At 41.2% G+C, this 23,823-nt stretch overlaps 1 protein-coding gene across 1 annotated transcript in view; it reads right to left on the bottom strand.

The window, feature by feature from the left end:
• Nucleotides 1-10,173: 10,173 nt before the first annotated feature.
• The window catches only part of LOC134357425 (dynein axonemal heavy chain 8-like), a 62,092-nt gene continuing 48,442 nt past the window's right edge, over nt 10,174-23,823 (bottom strand). The window contains exon 5 of the mRNA XM_063069002.1: nt 10,174-10,205. Within this exon, the coding sequence (XP_062925072.1) occupies nt 10,174-10,205 (32 nt within the window). The remainder of the gene's footprint in view (nt 10,206-23,823) is intronic.

Genomic DNA, 23,823 nt, shown 5'->3' with positions numbered 1-23,823 from the left:
GAAATTCACCAGAAAGTCCCAAGACCTGTCTCTTTTAAACTCTCGAATCTCACGCTCCAAGTCCCAGCTCCTGTTGTTGCGAAGGATTTGAGGATAAGAACAGGAAGGTTTTGTTAGTTGTACAGATGGCTGGTGAGACCACAGCTAGAATACTGTGAAGTTTTGCTTGAAGATACGAAAGGATATAGCAACCAATGCATGTAGTCCAAAGGAGATTCATTAATGTGATGAGAGGACTGTCTTAACCAGAGAGGCTGGGCAGTTTGCGTTGATATTCCTTGGAATTTAGAAGGATCAGGGGAGATTGTATTCAAACATGAGATCCAAAGGGGATTTGTGATGCTTCCACTCATGGGAAAGTCACAAGGAATGGGACACAACTACAAATCAAGGAACCAGTCATTAAAGTTAAAGAGCATAGAAATTTATTTTCTCATAGTAATGAATTTCTGGAATTCTTGTGCCACCAGGGCTGATGGAAGCCTGATCAATATGCTAATTTGAAGAGGAGATGGATAAATATTTGAAAGAAGAAACTGGGGGTTTGAGGAAACTGACACAGAAGAGGAGTTGTGGCTAACATAACTATGACAGGCAGGCATCAAGAGCCTGGTAACCACTACTCTTCCTATTTCATTGTGTTTTTGTGTACAAGCTGTATAGAGGACACGTTGTTGTTGTTCGTCCTTCGTAGTCGAAGATGACCATGGCTTCAAAGTCAAATGGGAGATTGGTGGCTGTGGGTCTGGAGGTGACTGATGAGGCCAATCCGGGCCCTGAAGGCTCGCCCACATGTGGGACACAAGTGGGTGGGTGCTGTCGTGGCAGTGGATGCTGCTCGGGCCTTGCGCTTTCGTTGCGCCTCGATGATGCGCCTGACTTCAGCTGCACAGGCCCCTGTGGTGATCTTGCTGCGCCAAGCTGGACGGTCGAGGGCAAGCGTCTCCCACGTGTTAATATCGACACCCAGGCCTTTGAGGGACGCTTTGAGGCAGTCTTTGTAACGTTTCTTCTGGCCCCCGACTGAGCGCTTGCCCTGACACAGTTCTCCGTACAGCAGAGCAGAGCGATCCTAAAGAGGGCTGCTCAGACACCCAGGGGGCTGCCGAACTCAACTGCTGCTTTGGTCCAGTAGAGAGCGACCCTATGCCCTGGGCCGCCTGTGTGCAGGTTTGTGACTACAGCTTCCAGTGTATCCGTATCTGCTGCTTTGCCACTCTCCCATCGCCACAGGACTTTAGGTGTTACGCTTTGGGTTTGAAGTCATGACTTGCGCTTGACTTGGATTAAAGTGAGGGAGAGTTGCGCAGGTCGTCAGCCTCACTCTCTCGTCCCGGCACGCCGCAAGAACTGCCGTAGACCCACAACACTCAGGGCTTGTCTACCTAGCGTGTGAAGCCTGGATTCGGCGGACTGTGCGGAAGAAACCATCACTGGTTCAACGGGCAGAAAGGCAATTCTCAGCAATGCATCGTGGAGCGCTAAGAGGGCACAGTGAGACACACAGAACACTGCTGGCCATCCACTGCATCCTGACCTATCTCCAGCCGTCTCGACTATGTCTTGCCACTGGGTCCAGATAGGCCGGGACGAGAGAGTGAGGCTGACAATAGAGGACATAAGGAGACTGTAAAATACAGATTATAAGAAATTGATTATACTGTGGGAAAGTGGGAAATTTTCCATTTTGGCAGTAAAAAATAAAGTGCCTTATTAATTAAATGACAAGATATTGCAGAACTCTAGGATGCAGAGGCATCAGGGTATACAGTGTATCATTCGTAAATGGCTAATATGCAGAAACAACAAATATTTAGGAAAGCTAAAGAATATTACTATTGATTGCAAGAGGAATTGAATGTAAAAGTAGGAATTTTTTTAATAAAAATAGAAAATGCTAGAAGCACTGAGCACATCAGGCTGCACATGTGGGAAGAGAAACAGACCCTTTTCAAAGACCCTTTTGTTAGAACGGGCAGAAAAGGAAGATTATGTTTCAGTTTTATGGGGCACTGGTGAAATCACATTTGGAACAACATGATTAATATTGGTCTCATCATTTAAGGAGGGATGTTAATGCATTGTATGTTGTACGGAGAAAGTGTACTCAACTAAGACCTGGAATGATAGGTTGTTTTAGGAGGAAATGGTAGTCACAAATCCTTAAGACAGCTATAAGTAAGGTTAAGTATGGACCTTGCATGAGAGCATTAAATTGGACAGGGCAAATTACAAGAGTATTACGTATGAACTAGGGAGAGTTAATTGGAAGCAATACTTTTTGGGCATCCACACCTAACACGTGGAGGGTGTCCAAAGACCAAATTTATGGTACAGGAGCTACATTACAATAAGGACAAGGATGACAAGATAAGGGAGCCTTAGATTACAAGAAAGCTGGTGAATTTAGTTAAGAGATTTTGATCAGTTAGGAGATACACTGAGGATGACAAATTGGATTTCAACTCAGATAAGTGTGAAGTCATAAATTTTACACATTCAAACTTGGGCAAGACTTAACACAAATGGCAGCACACTGAGTTTTGTGGAACACAAGGACCTGAGATTACAGTTCACTGAAAGTAGACAGGGTGGTGAAGAAGGCATTTAGCATGCTAGCTTCATCAGTCAGGACATCGAGTTTAGGAGTAGCAACATAATGTAGCAGTTATACATACATTGATGCACTGATGCACTCTGAGTATTGTGTATAATTTTGGTTGTCCTGTTAAGGGAAAAACATTGACAAGGTAGAAAGGGTGCAGAAGGGACTTGCAAAGATGCTGCCTGGACTAGAGGGTTTGAGTTATAGGGAAATGTCAGCCACACTGGATCTCTATTCATTCGCACGCAGGAGAATGAAGGGTGTCCTCAAAAGAGTTTATAAAATCATGAGGGATATTGATTCAGTGGACGGTCATAGTCTTTTCCCCAGGGCTAGAGAGACCAAAACTAGAGGATACAGATACACAGAAGGTAGAGAGTCCCTGGAACTTCGATGAGGAAGTGCTTGGCATATTTGCAACAGTTAAGAGGTATTTAGATAGATACAAGAGGAGGAGGAGTTTGGACAGTTATGGGCTGAACATGGGCAACAGCGATTGGCAGAGAGGATGCTATAGCTGACATGGGCCAACTGGACTGAAGGGCCTTTTTCCATGCTGTACCATTCCACAGCGAGCATGCTGTTTGCCTTCTTACTGTTGAACCTGCTAATAACTTTTTATGATTCATGCGCTATAATATTTATAGTACCTATTAAAAAGCATTCCCCTGGAAGTTTTGATGTTTTGCTGTTTTACAATATTGAATCACAATGGATTTAATTTGGCTTTTTTGACACTAATCAACAGAAAAAGATTCTTTCATGTCAAAGTGAAAACAAATTTCTACAAACTGGTCTAAATTTACTACAATTACTAAACACAAAATAATTGATTGCATATTACTTATCCCCTTCAAGTCAGTATTTAGGAGATGCACCTTTGGCAACAATTACAGCCTTGAGTCCGTGTGGATAGGTCTCCATCAGCTTTACACATCTGGACACTGCAATGCTTCCTCATTCTTCCTTACAAAACTGCTCAAGCTCTGTCAGATTGCAAGGGGACCGTGAGTGAACAGTCTTTTCAAGTCCAGCCACGAATTCTCAATTGGATTAAGGTCTGGACTCTGACTTGGCCACTCCAGGTCATTAATTTTGTTGTTTTTACTTTATGTAGCTTTGTAGCTTTGACTTTATGTGTGCAGTCACAGTCTTGCTGGACAACTAATCTTCTCCCAAGTCACAGTTCTCTTGCAGACTGTATCAGATTTTCTTCTAGGATTTCCCTGTATTTTGCTGCATTTATTTTACCCTCTACCTTCACAAGCCTACCAGAGCCTGCTGCAGTGAAGTACCCCCACAATATGATGCAGCCACCACCATGCTTCTTAGTAGGGATGGTGTGTTTTTGATAATGTGCAGTGTTTGGCCTTTACCAAACATAGTGTTTAGTCTCACGGACAAAAAGCTCAATTTTAGTTTCATCAGACCATAGAACCTTCTTCCAGCTGACTTCAGAGTCTCTGAAATACTTTCTGACAAACTCTAGCTGAGATTTCATATGAGTTTTTTTCAACAGTGGCTTTTCTCTTTGCCACTCTCCCATAAAGCTGTGACTGGTGAAGCACCCGGGCAACAATTATTGTATGCGCAGTCTCTTCCATCTCACCAACTGAAGCTTGCAACTCCTCCAGAGCTGTCATAGGTCTTTTGGTGACCTTCCTCACCAATCCCCTTCTTGCACGGTCACTCAGTTTTTAAGGACAGCCTGCTCTAGGCAAATTTACAGCTGTGGCATATTCTTTCCATTTCTTGATGATTGATTTAACTGTACTCTTGGGGGCATTCAGTGACTTGTAAATTTTCTTGTATCCATCACCTGACTTGTGTTTTTCAATAACCTTTTTGTAGAGTTGCTTGGAGTGTTCTTTGTCTTCATGGTGCAGTCTTTGCCAGGATACTGACTCACCAGCAGTTGGACCTTCCAGATACAGGTGTATTTTTACCACAATCAATTGAAACACCTTGATCTGCATTTAACTCATTATGTGACTTCTAAAACTGACTGGCTGCATCAGTGATGACTGGATGTGTCATATTAAAGGGAGTTAATGCTTATGTAATTATTTTGTGTTTTATATTTATAATTTATTTAGATCACTTTGTAGAGATCTGTTTTCACTTCGACACGGAAGAGTCTTTTTCTGTTGATCAGCATCAAAGAAGCTAAAATAAATCCACTGTGATTCAATGTAAAGCAATAAAACATGCAAACTTCCAAGGTGGGGTGTGAATACTTTTTATAGGCACTGTATATCCCTCTGCACTTCACTAATTTGCAGTCTCTCTCCACTTTGATAATAATCTGCTTTTTAATTCTTCTTATCAAAGTTTCCTTTCCTATTTATCTTTGTGACATCAGCAAATGTAACATCTTTAATGGACACAGCAACAAGTTGAGGCACCAGAATAAAGCCCTTTGGCACACCCCTCTTTACATCGTGCCATTCAAGAAAAATGATACATATGCCTGCGCTCTGCTGTTAGCAAATCTCCTAACCACACTAACATGTTATTTCCAGCGCCATTAGGTTATTTTTCAAAATAACACACCAAGCTGTGATTTTTGATTTTGATCATTCTTGGACTGTGGACCTCAAGGAAGTAGTTTAAAGTCAATGGCATCAATAGTTCTGGAATCATATAAATTAATACCGGGTTAAAACATCAGATTGACTTCCCCCAAAGCCCAACAATCCAGTAGTTTTGCTATTACTGAATCAGAATCAGGTTTATTATCACTGACATATATCATGACATTTGTTGTTTTATGGTAGTAGTACAACAGAAGATATAAGACTGCTACATGTTACAAAAATAAATAGTGTAAAGAGAACAATTCATGAGCTCATGGACAATTCAGAATTCTGATGATGGAGGGAATAAGCTGTTCTTCAAAAACTGTGGGTCTTCAGATTCCTCTACCTCCTCCCCTAATGCTAGTAAAGCAAAGAAGGCTCGTCCTGGATGTTGAGGGCCTTTAATAATGGATGCCACCTTCTTGAGGCATCACCTCTTGAAGATGTCCTTGATGGTGGGGTGGGCTGTGCTCGTGATGGATCTGAGTTTACAACCTCCCATAGCCTCTCACAATCCTGTGCATCGGAGGCGACATACCAGGCTGTGATGCAACCAGTCAGAATGCTCTCCATTGCACATCCGCAGAAATTTGCAAGAGTCTTGGGGACATACGAAATCTTCTCAAACTCCACATGAAGCAGAGCTGCTGCTGTGCCCTCTTTGTCATTGCATCAATTTGTTCACTCCAGGATAGATTCTCAGAGATCTTGACACCCAGGAACTTGAAGCTGTTTGTCCTTTCCAATATTCACCCCTCAATGAGGACTGGAGTGTGTTCTCCCCACTTCCCATTCAAAATGTCCACAATCAATTCCTTCATCCTGCTGACATTGAGTTTGAGGTTATTGCTGCACACCACTCAACTGGCTGACCCATCTTGCTCATGTATGCATCCATCTGAGAATCTGCCAGTTACAATGCTGTCATCATTAAATTTATAGATGGCATTTAAGATAGCATTCACACAGTTGTAAGTGTAGAGAGAGTATAACAGAACAACACACAAAGCACTTGAGCAACACAGCAGATCAGGCTGCATCTGTGGAGGAAAAGGGAACAGCTGACATTCTGAGTCAAAATCCTTCGTCTAGTTTGGAAAGAAAGAGGGAAGATAGCTAGTATAAAGGAGCAGAGAGAAAATATGGAGCAAGAGCTGGCAGGTGATAGTCAAGTCACTTTTTATTGTCATTTTGACTATAACTGCTGGTACAGCACACAGTAAAAATGAGACATTTTCCAGGACCATACTGTTGAAATTGCAGGGGCCCTGGCAGAAATATTTAAAATGTCGCTGTCTACGGGTGAAGTACCAGAGGATTGGAGAGTGGCTCACGTTGTTCCGTTGTTTAAAAAAGGATCGAAAAGTAATCCGGGAAATTATAGGCCGGTGAGTTTAACGTCAGTAGTAGGTAAGTTATTGGAGGGAGTACTAAGAGACAGAATCTACAAGCATTTGGATAGACAGGGACTTATTAGGGAGAGTCAACATGGCTTTGTGCGTGGTAGGTCATGTTTGACCAATCTGTTGGAGTTTTTCGAGGAGGTTACCAGGAAAGTGGATGAAGGGAAGGCAGTGGATATTGTCTACATGGACTTCAGTGAGGCCTTTGACAAGGTCCCGCATGGGAGGTTAGTTAGGAAAATTCAGTCGCTAGGTATACATGGAGAGCTGGTAAATTGGATTAGACATTGGCTCGATGGAAAAAGCCAGAGAGTGGTGGTAGAGAATTGCTTCTCTGAGTGGAGCCTATGACTAGTGATGTGCCACAAGGATCAGTGCTGGGTCCATTGTTATTTGTCATCTATATCAATGATCTGGATGATAATGTGGTAAATTGGATCAGCAAGTTTGCTGATGATACAAAGATTGGAGGTGTAGTAGACAGTGAGGAAGGCTTTCAGAGCCTGCAGAGGGACTTGGACCAGCTGGAAAAATGGGCTGAAAAATGGCAGATGGAGTTTAATACAGACAAGTGTGAGGTATTGCACGTTGGAAGGACAAACCAAGGTAGAACATACAGGGTTAATGGTAAGGCACTGAGGAATGCAGTGGAACAGAGGGATCTGGGAATACAGATACAAAATTCCCTAAAAGTGTCATCACAGGTAGATAGGGTCGTAAAGAGAGCTTTTGGTACATTGGCCTTTATTAATCAAAGTATTGAGTATAAGAGCTGAAATGTTATGATGAGGTTGTATAAGGCATTGGTGAGGCCGAATCTGGAGTATTGTGTTCAGTTTTGGTCACCAAATTACAGGAAGGATATAAATAAGGTTGAAAGAGTACAGAGAAGGTTTACAAGGATGTTGCTGGGACTTGAGAAACTCAGTTACAGAGAAAGGTTGAATAGGTTAGGACTTTATTCCCTGGAGCGTAGAAGAATGAGGGGAGATTTGATAGAGGTATATAAAATTATGATGGGTACAGATAGAGTGAATGCAAGCAGGCTTTTTCCACTGAGGCAAGGGGAAAAAAAAACCAGAGGACATGGGTTAAGGGTGAGGGGGGAAAAGTTTAAAGGGAACATTAGGGGGGGCTTCTTCACACAGAGAGTGGTGGGAGTATGGAATGAGCTGCCAGACGAGGTGGTAAATGCGGGTTCTTGTATAACATTTAAGAATAAATTGGACAGATACATGGATGGGAGGTGTATGGAGGGATATGGTCCGTGTGCAGGTCAGTGGGACTAGGCAGAAAATGGTTCGGCACAGCCAAGAAGGGCCAAAGGGCCTGTTTCTGTGCTGTAGTTTCTATGGTTCTATGGTTCTATGGCTACATGAACAATACAAAAACTACTCTGAACTACGTAAAACAACACAAAACTACACTAGACTACAGACCTACCCTGGACTGCATAAAGTGCACAAAACAGTGCAGGCATTACAATAAATAATAAAGACAATACGCACAGTAGAGGGCAGTAGGTTGGTGTCAGTCCAGGCTCTGGGTATTGAGGAGTCTGATGACTTGGGGGAAGAAACTGATACATAGTCTGGTCGTGAGAGCCCGAATGCTTTGGTGCCTTTTTCCATATGGCAGGAGGGAGAAGTGTTTGTATGAGGGGTGCGTGGGGTCCTTCATAATGCTGTTTGCTTTACGGATGCAACGTATGGTGTAAATGTCTGTAATAGCGGGAAGAGAGACCCTGATGATCTTCTCAGCTGAACTCACTATCCGCTGCAGGGTCTTGAGATCCAAGATGATACGAGCTGAGGGGGGTGGCAAGCATACATGGGCCAGACTGACGTCAGATGCTGGGAGGTGAGCAATCGACTTCAAAGTTCTAAAAGCTTGCTTTGCCATTCAGTACAATCATGGCAGCTCTTAGGTCTCAGCATCATATTTTCACTCTACTCGTAACTCTTGATCCCTTTATCTCATTGTTCAATATATTCTATTACTTCTGTCCTCAAAACCTCTTATAATGAAGGCCAACATATTATTGTTACATATGGAGATACAGTGAACAACTTTGCCATTTCACAATTTAAGTACATCAAGGTAATACAAGAGAAAAGCAGGAATAGAATACAGAATATGATGTTATGCCATGCTAGTAGAATACAAAGTGCAAGACCATATGAAGACAAATTGTGAGGCCAAGAGTTATCATTCTGGATATCACTTCAGTCTTATAACAGCAGGGTGGAAGCTGTCCATGAGCCTGGTGGTATGTTCTTTCAGCCTTTTGTATCTTTTGTCCGATGAGTGGGGATAGAAGAGAGAATGTCGAGTAGGTGGAGTCTTTGATTATACTGGCTGTTCTTCCAGTGTAGTGAGAATCGTAGACAAAAATCCATGGACAGGAAGCTGGTTTTCATGATGTGCTGAGCTGTGTAGCAATGGTTAAGGATGTTTGGGGCCCCTGTTGGGACAGAAGACATGCTGGTGGTATTTTGGTAGCATATCTAAGTTGGCCTGATTGAAGGTCATCAGCTATGATGAATAGAGCCTCAGGGTATACAGTTTCTAGACCATTAAGATTAGTAAAGTTCATTAAGAGCAACCTCCATATCCAATTGGGATGGAATGTAGAATGCCATCAGGGTAGCTGAAATGGATTTTACCCTTAGGTAGTCCACGTCTGTTGAGAAGAAACCCAGCAGGACTGTCATGTCTGAGCACCACAAAGGTTTTCTTACTAAGAGACTCTACCTCTGACTTCCATCCGCTGAACAGAAAGCCCTCAGTTTGTATGGCACAGTCAGGTCCTCCCAACTGCTTGCCTTACCTGGGTTTACTCTCAATGACTGTTGTCCAAGGATACCCATTCATCAACATTTCCCAAAGTATCACCATCTAAATAATACTCAGTCTTTCTGGTTTACCTACAGAAGTGGATAAATTCACAAGGCACCAACCATGTATCTGAGCACCTATTCAGCATGTTTGAATTGACTTGAAACCTCTTTGTAAGCTTCTCACAACTTACAATCCCACCCAGTTTCATCCATCGAGGTGTTAGGAAGCTTGGCATTTTGTTCCCTCATTGAGATTACTAAAATATATTGTGAAGATCTGGGGCCCAAGCACTGATCCCTGTAGTACTATTTCAAAGTTAGAAATTCCATTGAAGCTAAAATCAACATTCTCTAGAGTCCATTTTTCCTGGAATTCTTGGAATACTTTGAAAACCTAACTCACCCATGAGTTTTCTTCACTTTATGTTTTTATTGTCTCCCTCTTATTATCCGATGTTTTTATTTCTTTGTAGTTAACTATAGCTATATAACAACTGTTAGTACTTTTGTTAGATATTTTAATAAACTCTAAGTACAAGCCTTAACTTGTCTAATTCTCACAATGATTTAGCAGTTAAAATATCTTACCATTTAAGAAAATGATATATCTGTGAATAATCTCTTTGAAATATCTCTTTTCTTTTTCCCCGTGTATGGACTGGGTAAGCACTCCCCAGTTTTCAGATGCACAAATAGCAGGCAAAAAGATATTTTCTAACATATTTCTGGAACCAGTAAGTATTCCATCAGTACAATCCAAGACACAAAAGAATATCTCCTACAAGGAAAAATATCTGTTAGTCAAAGTTATTCTTAAAATAGTCAGAAAACGCAGTGTATAGCCAGTCATATTACTTAGCATCTTTACATTGCCAGATATTTAAAATTACTTGATTAAATCGCTGTTGTACTTGAATCTGAAAATATCTAATATTTCACCAGTTACCCATCAAATCACATTCAGGGATCGGAGTTTAGAATAAAAATCTGCCTTTATATTGAACCATTTACAGTATATTGCACCATTCCAAGACTTGATCAAATATGTAAGAATCAATTGTGATTTAAAACATCCCATGTGGCCGGCAGGAGCAGAAACTATCCTGCAGATCAGAGGCACAAGTCTTTGAGAGTCATAAGAACATAAGAAATAGGAGCAGGAGTAGGCCATCCAGCCCATCGAGCCTGCCCTCCCATTCAATAAGATCATGGCTGATCTGTCTGTAAACTCAGCTCCATCTACCTGCCTTTTCTCCATAACCCTTAATTCCCCTAATATGTAAAAACCTATCTAACTGTTTCTTAAATATATTTAGTGAAGAAGCCTCAACGCTTCCCTGGGCAGAGAATTCCACAGATTCACCGCTCTCTGGGAAAAGCAGTTTCTCCTCATCTCCATCCTAAATCTTCTCCCCTGAATCTTGAGGCAATGTCCCCCAGCTCTAGTCTCACCTACTAATGGAAACAACTTCCCTGCTTCTATCTTATCTATCCCTTTCAAAATTTTGTATGTTTCTATAAGATCCCCTCTCATTCTTCTGAACTCCAGAGAGTATAGTCCCTGGGACTCAATCTCTCCTCATAGGTTAACCTCTTCATCCTCGGAATCAAGCTGGTAAACCTCCTCTGCCCTGCCTCCAAAGCCAGTATATCCTTCCTCAAGTATGAAGACCAGAACTGCACACAGTACTCCAGGTGCGGCCTCACCAGTACCCTGTACAGTTGCAGCATGACCTCCCTGCTCTTGAATTCAATCCCTCTAGCAATGAAGGCCAACATTCTATTTGCTTTCTTTCTTTCTTTTTAAATCTTTTTATTGAGTAAGTATACAAAAAAGGTAAGCCATATAAACATTAATACAATGTTAAAGTATAATAAAATTCCAAAAGATAACAATACCAAAAAGAAAATACTACAAACAATGTAATTTAAGCATAAGAAACCAAGATAACATAATAGTATACTAGATTTTATATATATCAATGGAAAAAAAGAAAAAAAAAACCCCAAAAAAAAACTATTTGCCTTCTTAATAACCTGTTGTACCTGCAAGCCAACTTTTTGCGATTCATGCACAAGCACTCCCAAGTCCCTCTGCACAACAGCATGCTGCAATCAATGCAAGGTCTTCACAATTTCTCGCACTCCCACAGAGGGTGCTCAGCCCACAGGTGGTTTGTTTGTCCAGAAGGTTGTTGAACAATGGATAAATTAATAAAGATCATGCAAATAGCCTAGTTTTTGGCCAGTCTATGATAACTGCTGGTGCTGCTCCTAGACCTGTGAGGTTACTTGCTGTTTGTTTCACGCATATTGTGCACTTGGGGTTAACTGGCTGTATCTCAAGGGTAATGTGGACAAAATATTGCTGTTTCAGCTAATCTATTAATAAGTAACACTCAGGGCATGCACTGTGACTTTTGACATGAACCCACTTCTAGCAGTAGTGCTGAAAAATGTGGTGACTTTTTACTCATCCACTTTCAGTCACAAGCCCTTCCCATTGTAAGACAATGTTTTTCTCCTTGACTTCATATTGTCAGAGGGTGATGGGTATATGGAACAAGTTGCCAGAGGAAATGGTAGAAAGATATTTAAACACACATGGACAGGAATAATTTAGAGGTACAGTATATGGGCCAAACACAGACAATTAGGATTTAGGCAAGTTGGTTGACATGGACAAGTTAGGCCATGGGGCCAGTTGCTGTGCTGTATAGCTCTGTGACTCTGACTGAATGTCCAGCAGATGTTGGTAGGAAACCAAAACCTTGGTCAAACCATATTCAGCAAACCAGAGTGAGAAGAATTCAGGCCAAAACACAAAATGGGGAAAGGATGTGGTCATGGAAAAGTTTGAACTCAAGGGCTAAAAATTTCAACAAGAATAATAGACGCATATCAAAATTGTACACTCATAATAATTTCTCAAAAATTAGATTCAAGGATTGAAAAATTAGAATCAAGGAATACTGTTTGGAGGGGATAATCTAGCAGAAGAAAATGACAGTGGTCAAGTCTCTGGAACTAAGTCTGGCTCTGTGAAGGGAAGGGGGGAAGAAGAGGTAAGCTGTAATGAGAGGGAATTCATTGGTTAGGGAAACAGCAAGGAAGTTCTGTGGATGACAACCAGATTCCTGAATGGTATATTGCGTCCCGGGTGCCAGAGTCAGGTACATCTCAGGCCACGTCCCCAGCGTTTTTAAATGTGAAGGTGAGCAGCCAGAGGTCATGGTCCATATCGGTACCAATAACATGGGTAGGATGGGTGATGAGGTTCTGCAGTAAGTTCAGAGAGTTAGGTGCTAAGTTAAAGGACAGGACTTCCAGGATTGCTCTACATGCCATGTACTGATGAAGTCAGAAATAAGAAGATCATACAGTTTAAAATGTGGCTAAGGAGATGATGTAAGTGGGGGGGGGGGTCAGCTGTTAAAACTAGAGTTGCAGGGGATGGGAACCACAGCACCGGAACAGATAGTGGAGTGGTTGTGGATAGAGATGGTGTTAATCCTACAAAGTCTGGAATCAAAAGGTTGAGCATCATGGGACTGATGTTCTGAACTGCATATATTTCAATGCAAAGAGTTATTGTAGAAAAGGTAGATGAGCTTGGGGCAAGGATCAGTACATGGAATTATGACACTGTAGCCATTAGTGAAGCTTGGTTGTAGGAGGGGCAGGACTGGCAGCTCAGTGTTCTGGGGTACCATTGCTTTAGAGGTGATAGAGTGGGAGGGATTAAATGGAGAGGGGTGGCATTACTAGTTAAGGAAAATGTCATGGCAGTGTTCAGTCAGGACAGACTGAAGAACTTGTCTACTGAGACTACATGGGTGGAACTGAGGAATAAGGAAGAGATGACCACATTAATGAGATACTATAGAGTAGACCACCCAACAGTCCACGAGATTTAGAGGAATAAATTTGTAGAAAGATTGCAGACACTTGCAAGAAACATAAGGCTTTATAGTAGGTGATTTTAACTTTCCACATATTGACTGGGACTCCCATATTGCAAAAGGGCTGGATGGGAAAGATCTTGGCAAATGTGTTCAGGAAAATTTCCTTGATCAGCAATTATAGAAAGGGATAGGTCTGGTCCACGGGTTGTGATTCTAAAAAGAAGAAAGGCCAATTTTGATGGCATCAGAAAGGATTTAGCAAGTGTGGATTAAGACAGGCTGTTTTCTGGCAAAGGTTTACATGGTTAGTGGGAGGCCTTCAAAAGGTGAAATATTGTGAGTACAGAGTTTATATGTTCCTGTCAGAATAACAGGTATAGGCAGGTAGGAACAAATGACAAATATAAGAAATACAAGAGAACACTTAAGGAAATCAGGAGGGCTAAAATAGTGCATGAGGTTGCCCTAGCAGACATGGTGAAGAATGCATGAGATTACTTTAACAGACAATATGAAGAATTCATGAGGTTACCCTGGTAGATAAAGTGAAGATGCATGAGATTACTCTAGCAGACAAGGTGAAGAATGAATGAGATTGCCCTAGCAGATAAGATGAAGGAGAATCTCACATATATTAAGAGCAAAAGGATAGCAAGGTACAAAATTGGTTCTCTGGAAGATCAGAGTGGTAATCTATGCAAAAGAGATGAGGAGATCTTAAATAGAATTTTTGCATCTGTATTTACTTGGGAGCAGACACAGAGTCTATGGATGTTGAGGCAAAGCAGCAGCAAGGTCGTGGACCTTACACAGATTACAGAGGGGGTGGTGTTTGCAGTCCTGAGGGAAATTAGGGTGGATAAATCCCTAGGGCTTAACAAGATGTTCCCTTGGACCCTGTGGAAAGCAAGTGCAGAAATTGCAGGGACCCTAGCAGAGATATTTAAAACATCCTTAGTGACAGGCGAGGTGCCAGAGGATTGGATGATAGCTAAGGTTCCATTGTTTAAGAAAAACTCTGAGAATAAACCAGGAAATTATGGGCTGCTGAGTCTGACATCAGTAGTGGAGAAGTTACTGGAAGGTATTGCAAAAGACTGGATATACACTTATTTGGACAGACAGGGATTGATTAGGGATAGTCAACATGACCTTGTGCATGGTAGGTCATGTCTAACCAATCGTATAGAGTTTTTTGAGCAAGTTACCAGGAAAGTTGATGAAGGCAAAGCAGTGGATGTTGTCTACATGGACTTTAGCAAGGCATTTGACAAGGTTCCACATGGGAGATTGGTCAAGCAGTGTCAGTTGCTTGAAGTTCAAAATGAGGTTGTAAATTGAATTAGACATGGGCTATACAGGAGAAGCCAGAGATTGGTAGTAGATGGTTGCTTCTTTGACTGGAAGCCTGTGACTAGTGATGTGCTAGAGGGATCAGTGCTGGGTCCACTGTTGTTTGCCTTCTATATCAATGATCTAGATGATAATGTAGTAAACTGGATCAGCAAATTTGCAGACAACATCAAGGTTAGGTGGTGTATTAGACAGCAAGGAAGACTATCAAAGCTTGCAGCTGGATCTGGAACAGCTGGGAAAATGGGCTGAAAAAAACGGCATATGGAATTTAATACATGGACGGGAGAGCTGTGGTCCGGAGGCAGATCAATGGGACGAGGCAGTTTATTGGTTTGGTACAGACTAGGTAAGCCAAAGGGCCTGCTTCTGTGTGTACTGTCCTACAACTCTATGATTTCCCCATTGGCATTATCAAGACCCTGCATGGTAAGCTGATCCAGAAGGTTGGAACCAATGGGATTCAGGATAATCTAAACAAGTGGATATAAAATTGACTTGGTGGTCGGAGGCAAAGAACATAAAACAAAACAGCACAGGAACAGACCCTTTAGCCCACAATATCTGTGCAGACTATGGCAATTGTCTTCATGTGGTCCATATCCCTCCATTATCTGCCTGATGAAATGCCTGTCCAAATGATTCTTAAAAGATACCCCCATATTTTCTTACACACTTCACCTAAGAGCACCTACCAAACTGTTTTTAAAAAGTTTGACTCAAGTCTTTAAACTCCCACTTATGCCCTCTAGTATTTGATATTTCCACTTTGAGAAAACGCCTTCTGAACTATACCTCTCATAATCTTATACATTTCAATCAGGTCACCTCTCAGCACCAGAAAAAAAATGTATACATTAGCAAAATGACTTCCTGACTTTTATTTTACTCAATGCCCTTTATTACCTTGCCCATCTCCTCCCACTCCAGGCATAAATTCTCTTCTTTGCCCTTAAATAGCTGTACTCTCTCCCTGGTCACCTTTGTATTTTTAACCTACATATAAACTCCCTCAAGTTTTTTTTTAAATCCTACTCATTACTGTAAAAGGTTGTCATAGGTTACAATAGGATATTGACAGGATGCAGAGTTGGGCAGTGAAGTGACAGATGGAATTCAATCCAGGAAAATGTGAGGTGATACATTTTGGAAGGTCAAACTGAAGAAAGAATATGAGGTTAATGGCAGAATTCTTGGCATTGTGAAGGAACGGAGGGATCTTGGTGTCCAAATCCATAGATCCTTCAAAGCTGCCGCGCTGGTTGACTAGGTGGTTAAGAAGGTATATGATGTGCTGATCTCCAGAATTGAGTTCAAAAGCTGTGAGGTAATGTTGCAGCTCTATAAAACTCTGGTTAGACCATACTAACTTCTTTTCCATATTGGTCATTTGTCAGTCTTTGTTCATGTATAGTTTTTCATAAGTGTTATTGTATTTATTTTCCTGTAAATGAAAAAAATGAATCTCAAGGAAGTGTAAGGTAAAATGTACATACTTTGATAATAAATTTACTTTGAGTTGACTTTGGAGAAAACTTTAGGGAAATGTCAAAGCTGGGGTCTTTCTTTATTAACATAGAATAGTGGGTGTCTAGAATGCACTGTTGAAAGTGGTGATAGAGTCTGATACAATGGGGATATTTAAAAGACTAAGTTAGACATATGAATGCAAAACATAGAACAGTGTAACACAATACAGCTATAACCCACTTAACCTACTCCACAATCAATCTGACCCTTCCCTCTGACATAGCCCATAATCCTCCGTTCTTTTTGTTCATCTATGTGACCATTTAAGATTCTCTTAACTGTCCCTATTATATCAGTCTCTACCACCACTCCCAGCAGGGCATTCCAGGCACTCACCACATTCTGCAAAAAACTACCTGACATCTCCCCTAAACTTTACTCCACTCATCATAAATGTCCTCTCTAGTGCTAGCCATTACTGCCTGGGAAAAAGGCAATGGTTGTCCACTCCATCTCTAACGTTTATAATCTTACACATCTTTATTAAGTTGCCTGTCTTCTACATCACTCCAAAGAGAAAAGGCCTAGCTCACTCAACCCTTCATTACAAAACACATTCTCTAATCCAGGCAGCATCCTGGTAAATCTCCTCTGCACCCTCTCTAATTCTTCCTACGAGGTGACCATAACTGAACACAATTCTCTAAATGTCTAACCAGTTTTACAGAGCTGCAACATTACATTGTGGCACCTGAACTTAACCTCCCACCTAATGAAGGCTAACACATCATACACCTTCTTAACCACCCTATCAACTTGATTGGCAACTTTGAGGGATCTAGGTACTTGGACCCCTGTTTCCCTGTACTGCTACGAATTCTGCTATTAACCTTATACTCTGTCTTCAAGTCTGATCTTCCAAATTCTATCACTTTACACTTTTCCAGACTGAACTCCATCTGTCTGCCAATTCTCTGTCCAGCTCTGCATTCTGTCCATTTTCTGATGTAACCTGCAATAACCTTCTGTGCTATTTATAACACCACCAACCTTCATGTCATCTGCAAATTTACTGTTGCACCCTTCCACTTCCTCAACCAAGTCACAGAGATCAGGGGTCACAGAACAACACTATTCACCAAACCCCAGACAGTATCTGCTCCATCTACTACTATACCCTCTGCTTTCTATGGGCAAGCCAATACCAAATCTATGGAGCCAAGTTTCCAAGGATCCATGCCTTATGACTTTCTGAATGAGCCTGCCATGGGGAAATAAATTGATGAGGGTAAAGCAGTGAATGTGGTCTGTTGGATTTAAGTAAGGCATTTGACAAAGGGAACCGAAAGGTTCATATTCTGCTGTACCGTTCTGGCCCCTGATTTATCGATTAGCTTCTCCACCACTTTATCTTCACCATGTTACTCTCTTGAAAAAGTCAATGCTTATGAAGCACGGCCTGCCCCTCACAAAGTCATGCTGATGTTCCCTAATAAAACTACGCTTCTCCAAAAGATTGTATCTCCTGTCCCTAAGAATCCCTTCTATTTGCCACTACTCACATAAAAATCACTAGTCCAGGATTATCCATAATTACCTTATTGAACAATGGAACAAAATGTGCCATCTCCAATCCTTTGGTACTACTTCTGTGGCCAGTGAGGATGCAAGAATCATTGTCAAAACCCCAGCAATCTCTACCTCACTTCCCATAATAATCTTGGTATATCCCATCCAGTCCCAGGTCGCATTTATCCTAATGTTCTTCAAGTTAAAGTTCATTGTCATCTGACTGTACTTATAAAACCAAATGAAAAAATGTCCCCCAAGTCTGCGCCGCACCCATAAAACATGTGGGAGGGGGAGGGGAAGGAGTGAGACCTGGTGATCCTCTAGGCGATTTTAACTATCCTCTGTAGAGGCTTGCAGTCTGCTGCCTTGCACATATACAACGTGCATTTCCTTAATCCTACTTGCCAAGGCCTTCTCATGACCCTTCCTATAGCCCTTACGATCCTTCCTAGCTACCTTACAACTCCTGAGTCAAGTCCAATTTTTGCTTCTTAAACCTTAAATATGCTTCTTTCCTCTTGACTAAATGTCCCACCCTCTGTCCACCATGGCTCCATCATCCTACCATCCTTTCTCCGTCTCATGGGTTAAACATATTCTGCTGTGCATTGCCTGAGAATATCTGTTCCCAATTTACACTCCCAGGTTCCTACCCAATACTATTGTAATTAGCCCTCTCCCAATTAAATACTTTCCCCATACCGTCCTTGCCCATGACTATTCTAACAGATGGATGTTTGAAAAAAATGGAGATTTAGGGGCTACATAGGAAGGGTCAGACCAGTGGTTCACAAAGAGAACGATATCACCCCTTAGGGGTGGTGGGAGTTTCCAAGGGGGCAACAAAGATAAAGAAAACAGTGGAGGGTTCTCAGTAGCAAGGGGACAACTGAAATTTACAAGCTTAATTTAAGAAATGAATTAATTATGTGCATTTGATCCTCAATGTCTCATAATTGATTACAATGATCACGTAATCACCTCATCTCTTGCTAACCCACCTTTCACTTAGACTTTGCTCGAAGCACGGCATAGTTGTTGAAAAGCAATGTGACACTTCTATACTTGGCATATCATGGGAAATCTGGACTGAAGAAATCACGTTATTTCCGGGGCTGACCCTCACATTATTGCCTCTCTACCATAGTTAGGGTTAACTTGTGCGATTTCCATAACTAATCACACAGTGATGCAATTCCTGTGAATTAGGGTATGACGCTCAATGGGGTAAAGTTCACAATCTGCCCTGTCAAATGGTGTTGACTGCATTTCTCTAGGCAATGGCTCAACTGAGATATCGCTGCCCCACTTTATGTACCTTGAGGTAGAGTCAAGTTTTGCCTGAATTGAGATGACATCATAAATTAATCATTGGACCTGAACAATAGACAATTGACTGTGGTTGTTAATCCATAATGAAAATAGCAGAGACATATCAAAGGAAAAAGAAGTGCCGCCAAGTCATCGCCGACACATGGTGACCCTATGGATAGTGTAGTTATCCACGGGGTTTTCATGGCAAGATACGGAAGCAGATTGCCAGGCCTTTCCTCTGCGCAGATACTGCTGCTGCCCAAATTGGGACTCGGCTGGGTTTGAACTCAGGACCATCTGCCTTGAAATCCAGCACTGATGCCACTACACCACCAGCCGTCCTACTCAAATATTACTGAAATATTAAATACACAACAGACAGAATATGAAATATGGATTTATACCTTCACCAAACAACTGGCAGCAGCCAATGTGTTGGCTGTGTGAAAAAGATTTTTCAAATGAGGGAATGAAACCATCCAGGCTCCTTCAACATTTGAAGAGAATACACTCTGATAAAGCAAAGAAGAACGTGGCCCATCTTCAGTCACTTGGCCAGCACTTCACAACACTGATGATTTGCATGCTTCATACAACATTTCATTGCTCATTGCTAAATCTGGAAAGCCCCATGCAATTAGAGAAGAACTGATTCTGCCAGCAGTCAGGGAGGTTCTGAGCACAGTTTTGTACAAGTCACAGACAAAATAATGAAAGCGAGTCTGCTCAGTGACAATTTGTCAAAGACAAATAGATGAAATGTCTGAGAATGTGGTAGACACATTGTGCAACATACTTTGGACAACAGAGTTTGCTGTGCAGTTGGACATCAACTTAAATCTTTGCATCTTGGTTATGTTCGCTCCATAAAAGATGCAAAGCATGGTTCAAGAGTGTTATTTGCAAGGGGATTCGAAACAGATACAAAAGGGGAGTCAATATCTCAGGTTGTTGAACAATTTTTCTAAGAGAAGGATAGTCCGCTCACGAACATTCTTGCTTGAGCAACAAATGGGGCACCATCAATGACAGGATGCCACCATGGGGTGATTAGTTTCTTGAAAAAAATCTTTACCTAACATATTACCATTTACTATGTAATTCAGAGGCATCTTGTTGGGGGGAAAAGTGATCAGCTGGGTAAATCATTGAATACTGTTATCATGCAGTAATTAAAATCAAGTCCCATGCTTTCAATTTTCGACCTGTCGAGGGCTTTATATTGAGAATGATGAATAGTTTGAACATGTGCTGTTGCACACAGAAGTCAGATGGCTCACAAAAAGAAATTACCTGAGGCACTTTTATGAGACTTTGAAGCTTCAGTTGTAAGGAAATGATGTGGATCTTATCAAAGTCAAATCACTTGTCTCCACAACTCTGCCCAAGTTAACCCTATTTCAGTGCAACATTGGTTGCTGCAACCTTCTCCAATCAACGAGCCTCTCTGAGTTGGAAGAGAAAGGAGGAATACCAGATAATGATCTGAATGTATATTGTGTCCACCTGGGTGAGCTGCATAAAGACATGTCAGAGAGATTTCAGGATCTGCTCTTGATTCAAATTCTAGATTGGGCAATAAATCCATTCCTGAACACTCATAATGAGGAATTAAAAGGAAGAATGGAGGAAGAACTGATCTCACTACACAACGACGTTGAGCTGAAGACAAGGTTCAAAAAAAAAAATCAAAGAATTTTGGTTGCAGAAAGTAATCTCTGAATGCTATCCTGCATTGTGGAAAAAGGTCAAGATAGAAACATAGAAAACCTACAGCATAATACAGGCCCTTCAGCCCACAATGCTGTGCCGAACATGTACTTACCTTAGAAATTACCTATGGTTACCCATAGCTCTCTATTTTTCTAAGCTCCATGTACCTATCCAGCAGCCTCTTAAAAGACCCTATTGTATCCACCTCCACCACAGTCGCCAGCAGCCCATTCCACGCACTCACCACGCTCTGCGTAAAAAAACTTACCCCTGACATCTCCTCTGTACCTACTTCCAAGCACCTTAAAACTGTGCCGTCTTGTGTTAGCCATTTCAGCCCTGGGAAAGCCTCTGACAATCCACACAATCAATGCCTCTCATCATCTTAGATCAATAAAGATGTTCTTTATTGACTTTCAACACCGTATTTAGTGGCGCACTGGTTCAGTGTAGTCACCAAAATTCCTTCAAACAACAAAACAGACTGCAAATTACTGAACTTGGGGATCTGAGACTCCTTCTGAGTAACATTCAGTCTGATGTTGAGAAGCTGGTATCACTGCACCAAGCCCATCCATCTCATTGAAAGGTGAAAAAGCAATGAAGTAGTGAAGAATTGGACTACTAATGTAAGCTCTAAAATTGGTGACGAAAATTATTTTTACTGTAATTAAAGTAATTTTATTTCTAGCTTTATATAGGTTTGATTATTTTTTGCAATTATTTATCACTGCTTGGAATTTGCAGTTCCTCTTTTCCCTGCCACTGTGCACCGTAAATCAAAATTCTTTTAAATTGTTGAGTAATGGCCAGAAAGGGAGACGGGGTGCTAGGAATGTGTTCTGGGAGCCAAGGGGGGTGGTAACCCAAAAGAAGTTTGGGAACCACTGGATTAGATTGATTGTGGAGTAGGTTTATATTGGTTAGCACAACATTATGGGCCGAAGAACCTGTACTCTGCTGTACTGCCCTATCTAACATGTACTAAGTGCACTTCCAGCCATCCTGATTTCCTGTTTCAGTTTTCTTCTCCTTTTCTTTTTACTAAATGTACAGAATCTCTTATGCTGTAAAGCTACTGGAACTTGAATTATGACCAGTTCACCTTTTAAAAACTCCCAAATGTCAGATGTGGACTTGCTCAAGAAAAGCTCTCTCCAGTTCCTGCCCATTACTGTTGTAATTAGCCTTTACCCAGTTCTGCACCTTCCCCCAATGTCTAGTCTTACCCTTATCTATAACTATTTGAAAACTGAATTGAGATCATTGTTCATATAGGGCAAAAAAAATTAAGACCGACCAATTCACAACCTCCGATCAACGGAGATAGTTAAAAAATTACGATTAAGATGTTGAAGGTGAAAATTGATCCAGATAACTCTGGGCATCCGATGGAGATTCAAAAAAACGGAGGGCTCCATCCAACGTACGAATCCTTAAACGTGCAGGGTAAAGCAACGCTGGTTTTAAATCCATCTTGTAGAGTTCCGACATCACAGATCTGTAACGAACCCGTTGATCCCGGATTGGTTTACTGAAATCCTCCATGAATCGGAACTTAAGATCCAGAAAATCAATGTAACCTTTAGATCGAACGAAACGAAACAGTTTCTCCTTGTCTTGAAAGTAATGAAAACGTAAAATGACATGTCTAGGTTTATCTGACCTAGGCAAGTATGATGGAACTCTGTGAACATGATCCAATAACGGTGGTTGGTCAGGAAACACAGTAGGAAATGCATCTTTTAAAAGTTGAGAAAAATACTTCATAGGGTTATCAGATTCAACAGCTTCACGCACCCCAATCATTCGAAGATTCTGCCGTCGCATTCTGGATTCTAAGTCAGAGTTTTTAAAGATCAGAAAGTCGAGTTTCTTCTTCATTACATTAATTGCTTCTTCGATTTTCTCCATCTTGAGCTCACTTTGTTGTGTGGATTTTTGAAGATCAGATATAGCCGACCGATGTTCCGTAATAGATATTTGTATCTTCTCGATTGAATCGGCAATCTTCTGGAAACTAGTTGAAATTTCCTCACGAATTAGCTCCGATATAGCTTTCAAAGTCACCGGTGGCTCAGTCGGAGGGAAATCGGTACCTTTCGGTCTAACCGGAGGTTTGCCGTCCTTCCCGTTTTTTCCATTCTTAGACATAGCAGACCTTAAACGCATCCGATTATCGAAGAGCCCAATTTGTTTCAAAGTATTGTAAAAGTTGATGCCTTAATGGTTAATTAAAATATAGCTGATCATAAGAAGAAAAACTCAGAGGTAATGGAGCGAGTCAAGAACGCGACTTCACTCCATGAGCGCTACCGGAAGTTTATTTTTGATTATTTAATATGGTTGCTAAACTTTCTTTTTAACTGCGTCATTTCTTTCTTTTTCCCAGGGGATTCTGGGTGGTTATTTCCTCACCGTCATTTTACGTATTTCCTTTGTGGCCTTAAATTTTGTAGTTTTTTTAAATCTATTTTGTTTTGTAGGTTTTTATAACTAGTTTATGTTAATAATCTCATTTTTTTTGTTTTGTTTACTCATGGGTCTGGGGTTTATTGCAGTTTTTTTATATTTTCTGGCTTTTATTCTGTTATATTATCTGTTTATTTTAATTGAGTTATCTTTTTTTTATTCCTTTACTGTTTTATAATCAGCTGATCTTTTTTATATTTACACTTTTTTTAGGGAGCATATACCGGAAGTCATGGGGGTAGTTTTAGTGCTTGCTTCTTTCGGGCTGGTCTGCGTTAGATTTAGCCTTGGGGTCATGGGGTGGGGGTGGTGGGAGGGGCTTCACGTTTTAGTTTCTTTCTTCTTGGGCTATGTACATTATTGAAGTATTGGTTGCGTTCTTCTTCCCGGTATCTCTTGTACGTTCTGTTCCCTTTCCGGGTTCGTGGGTCGAGCCTATCGTCAATCCTCCTTGTTGCGGGTTGACTTTAGGGTTTATGGAGTCTATTATTAATCTTGTCTCCTGGAATACTAATGGTCTTAATCATCCTATTAAAAGGAAAAAAGTTTTTAAAGTGTTCCGGAGACTTAAAGCACAAATTTTATTTTTACAAGAGA

The sequence above is a fragment of the Mobula hypostoma genome, chromosome 2, assembly GCF_963921235.1.
Source record: "Mobula hypostoma chromosome 2, sMobHyp1.1, whole genome shotgun sequence".
NCBI lineage: Eukaryota > Metazoa > Chordata > Chondrichthyes > Myliobatiformes > Myliobatidae > Mobula > Mobula hypostoma.
The sequence above is the reverse complement of the archived record's forward strand: the minus strand, read 5'-3'. Positions and strand labels throughout refer to the sequence as shown.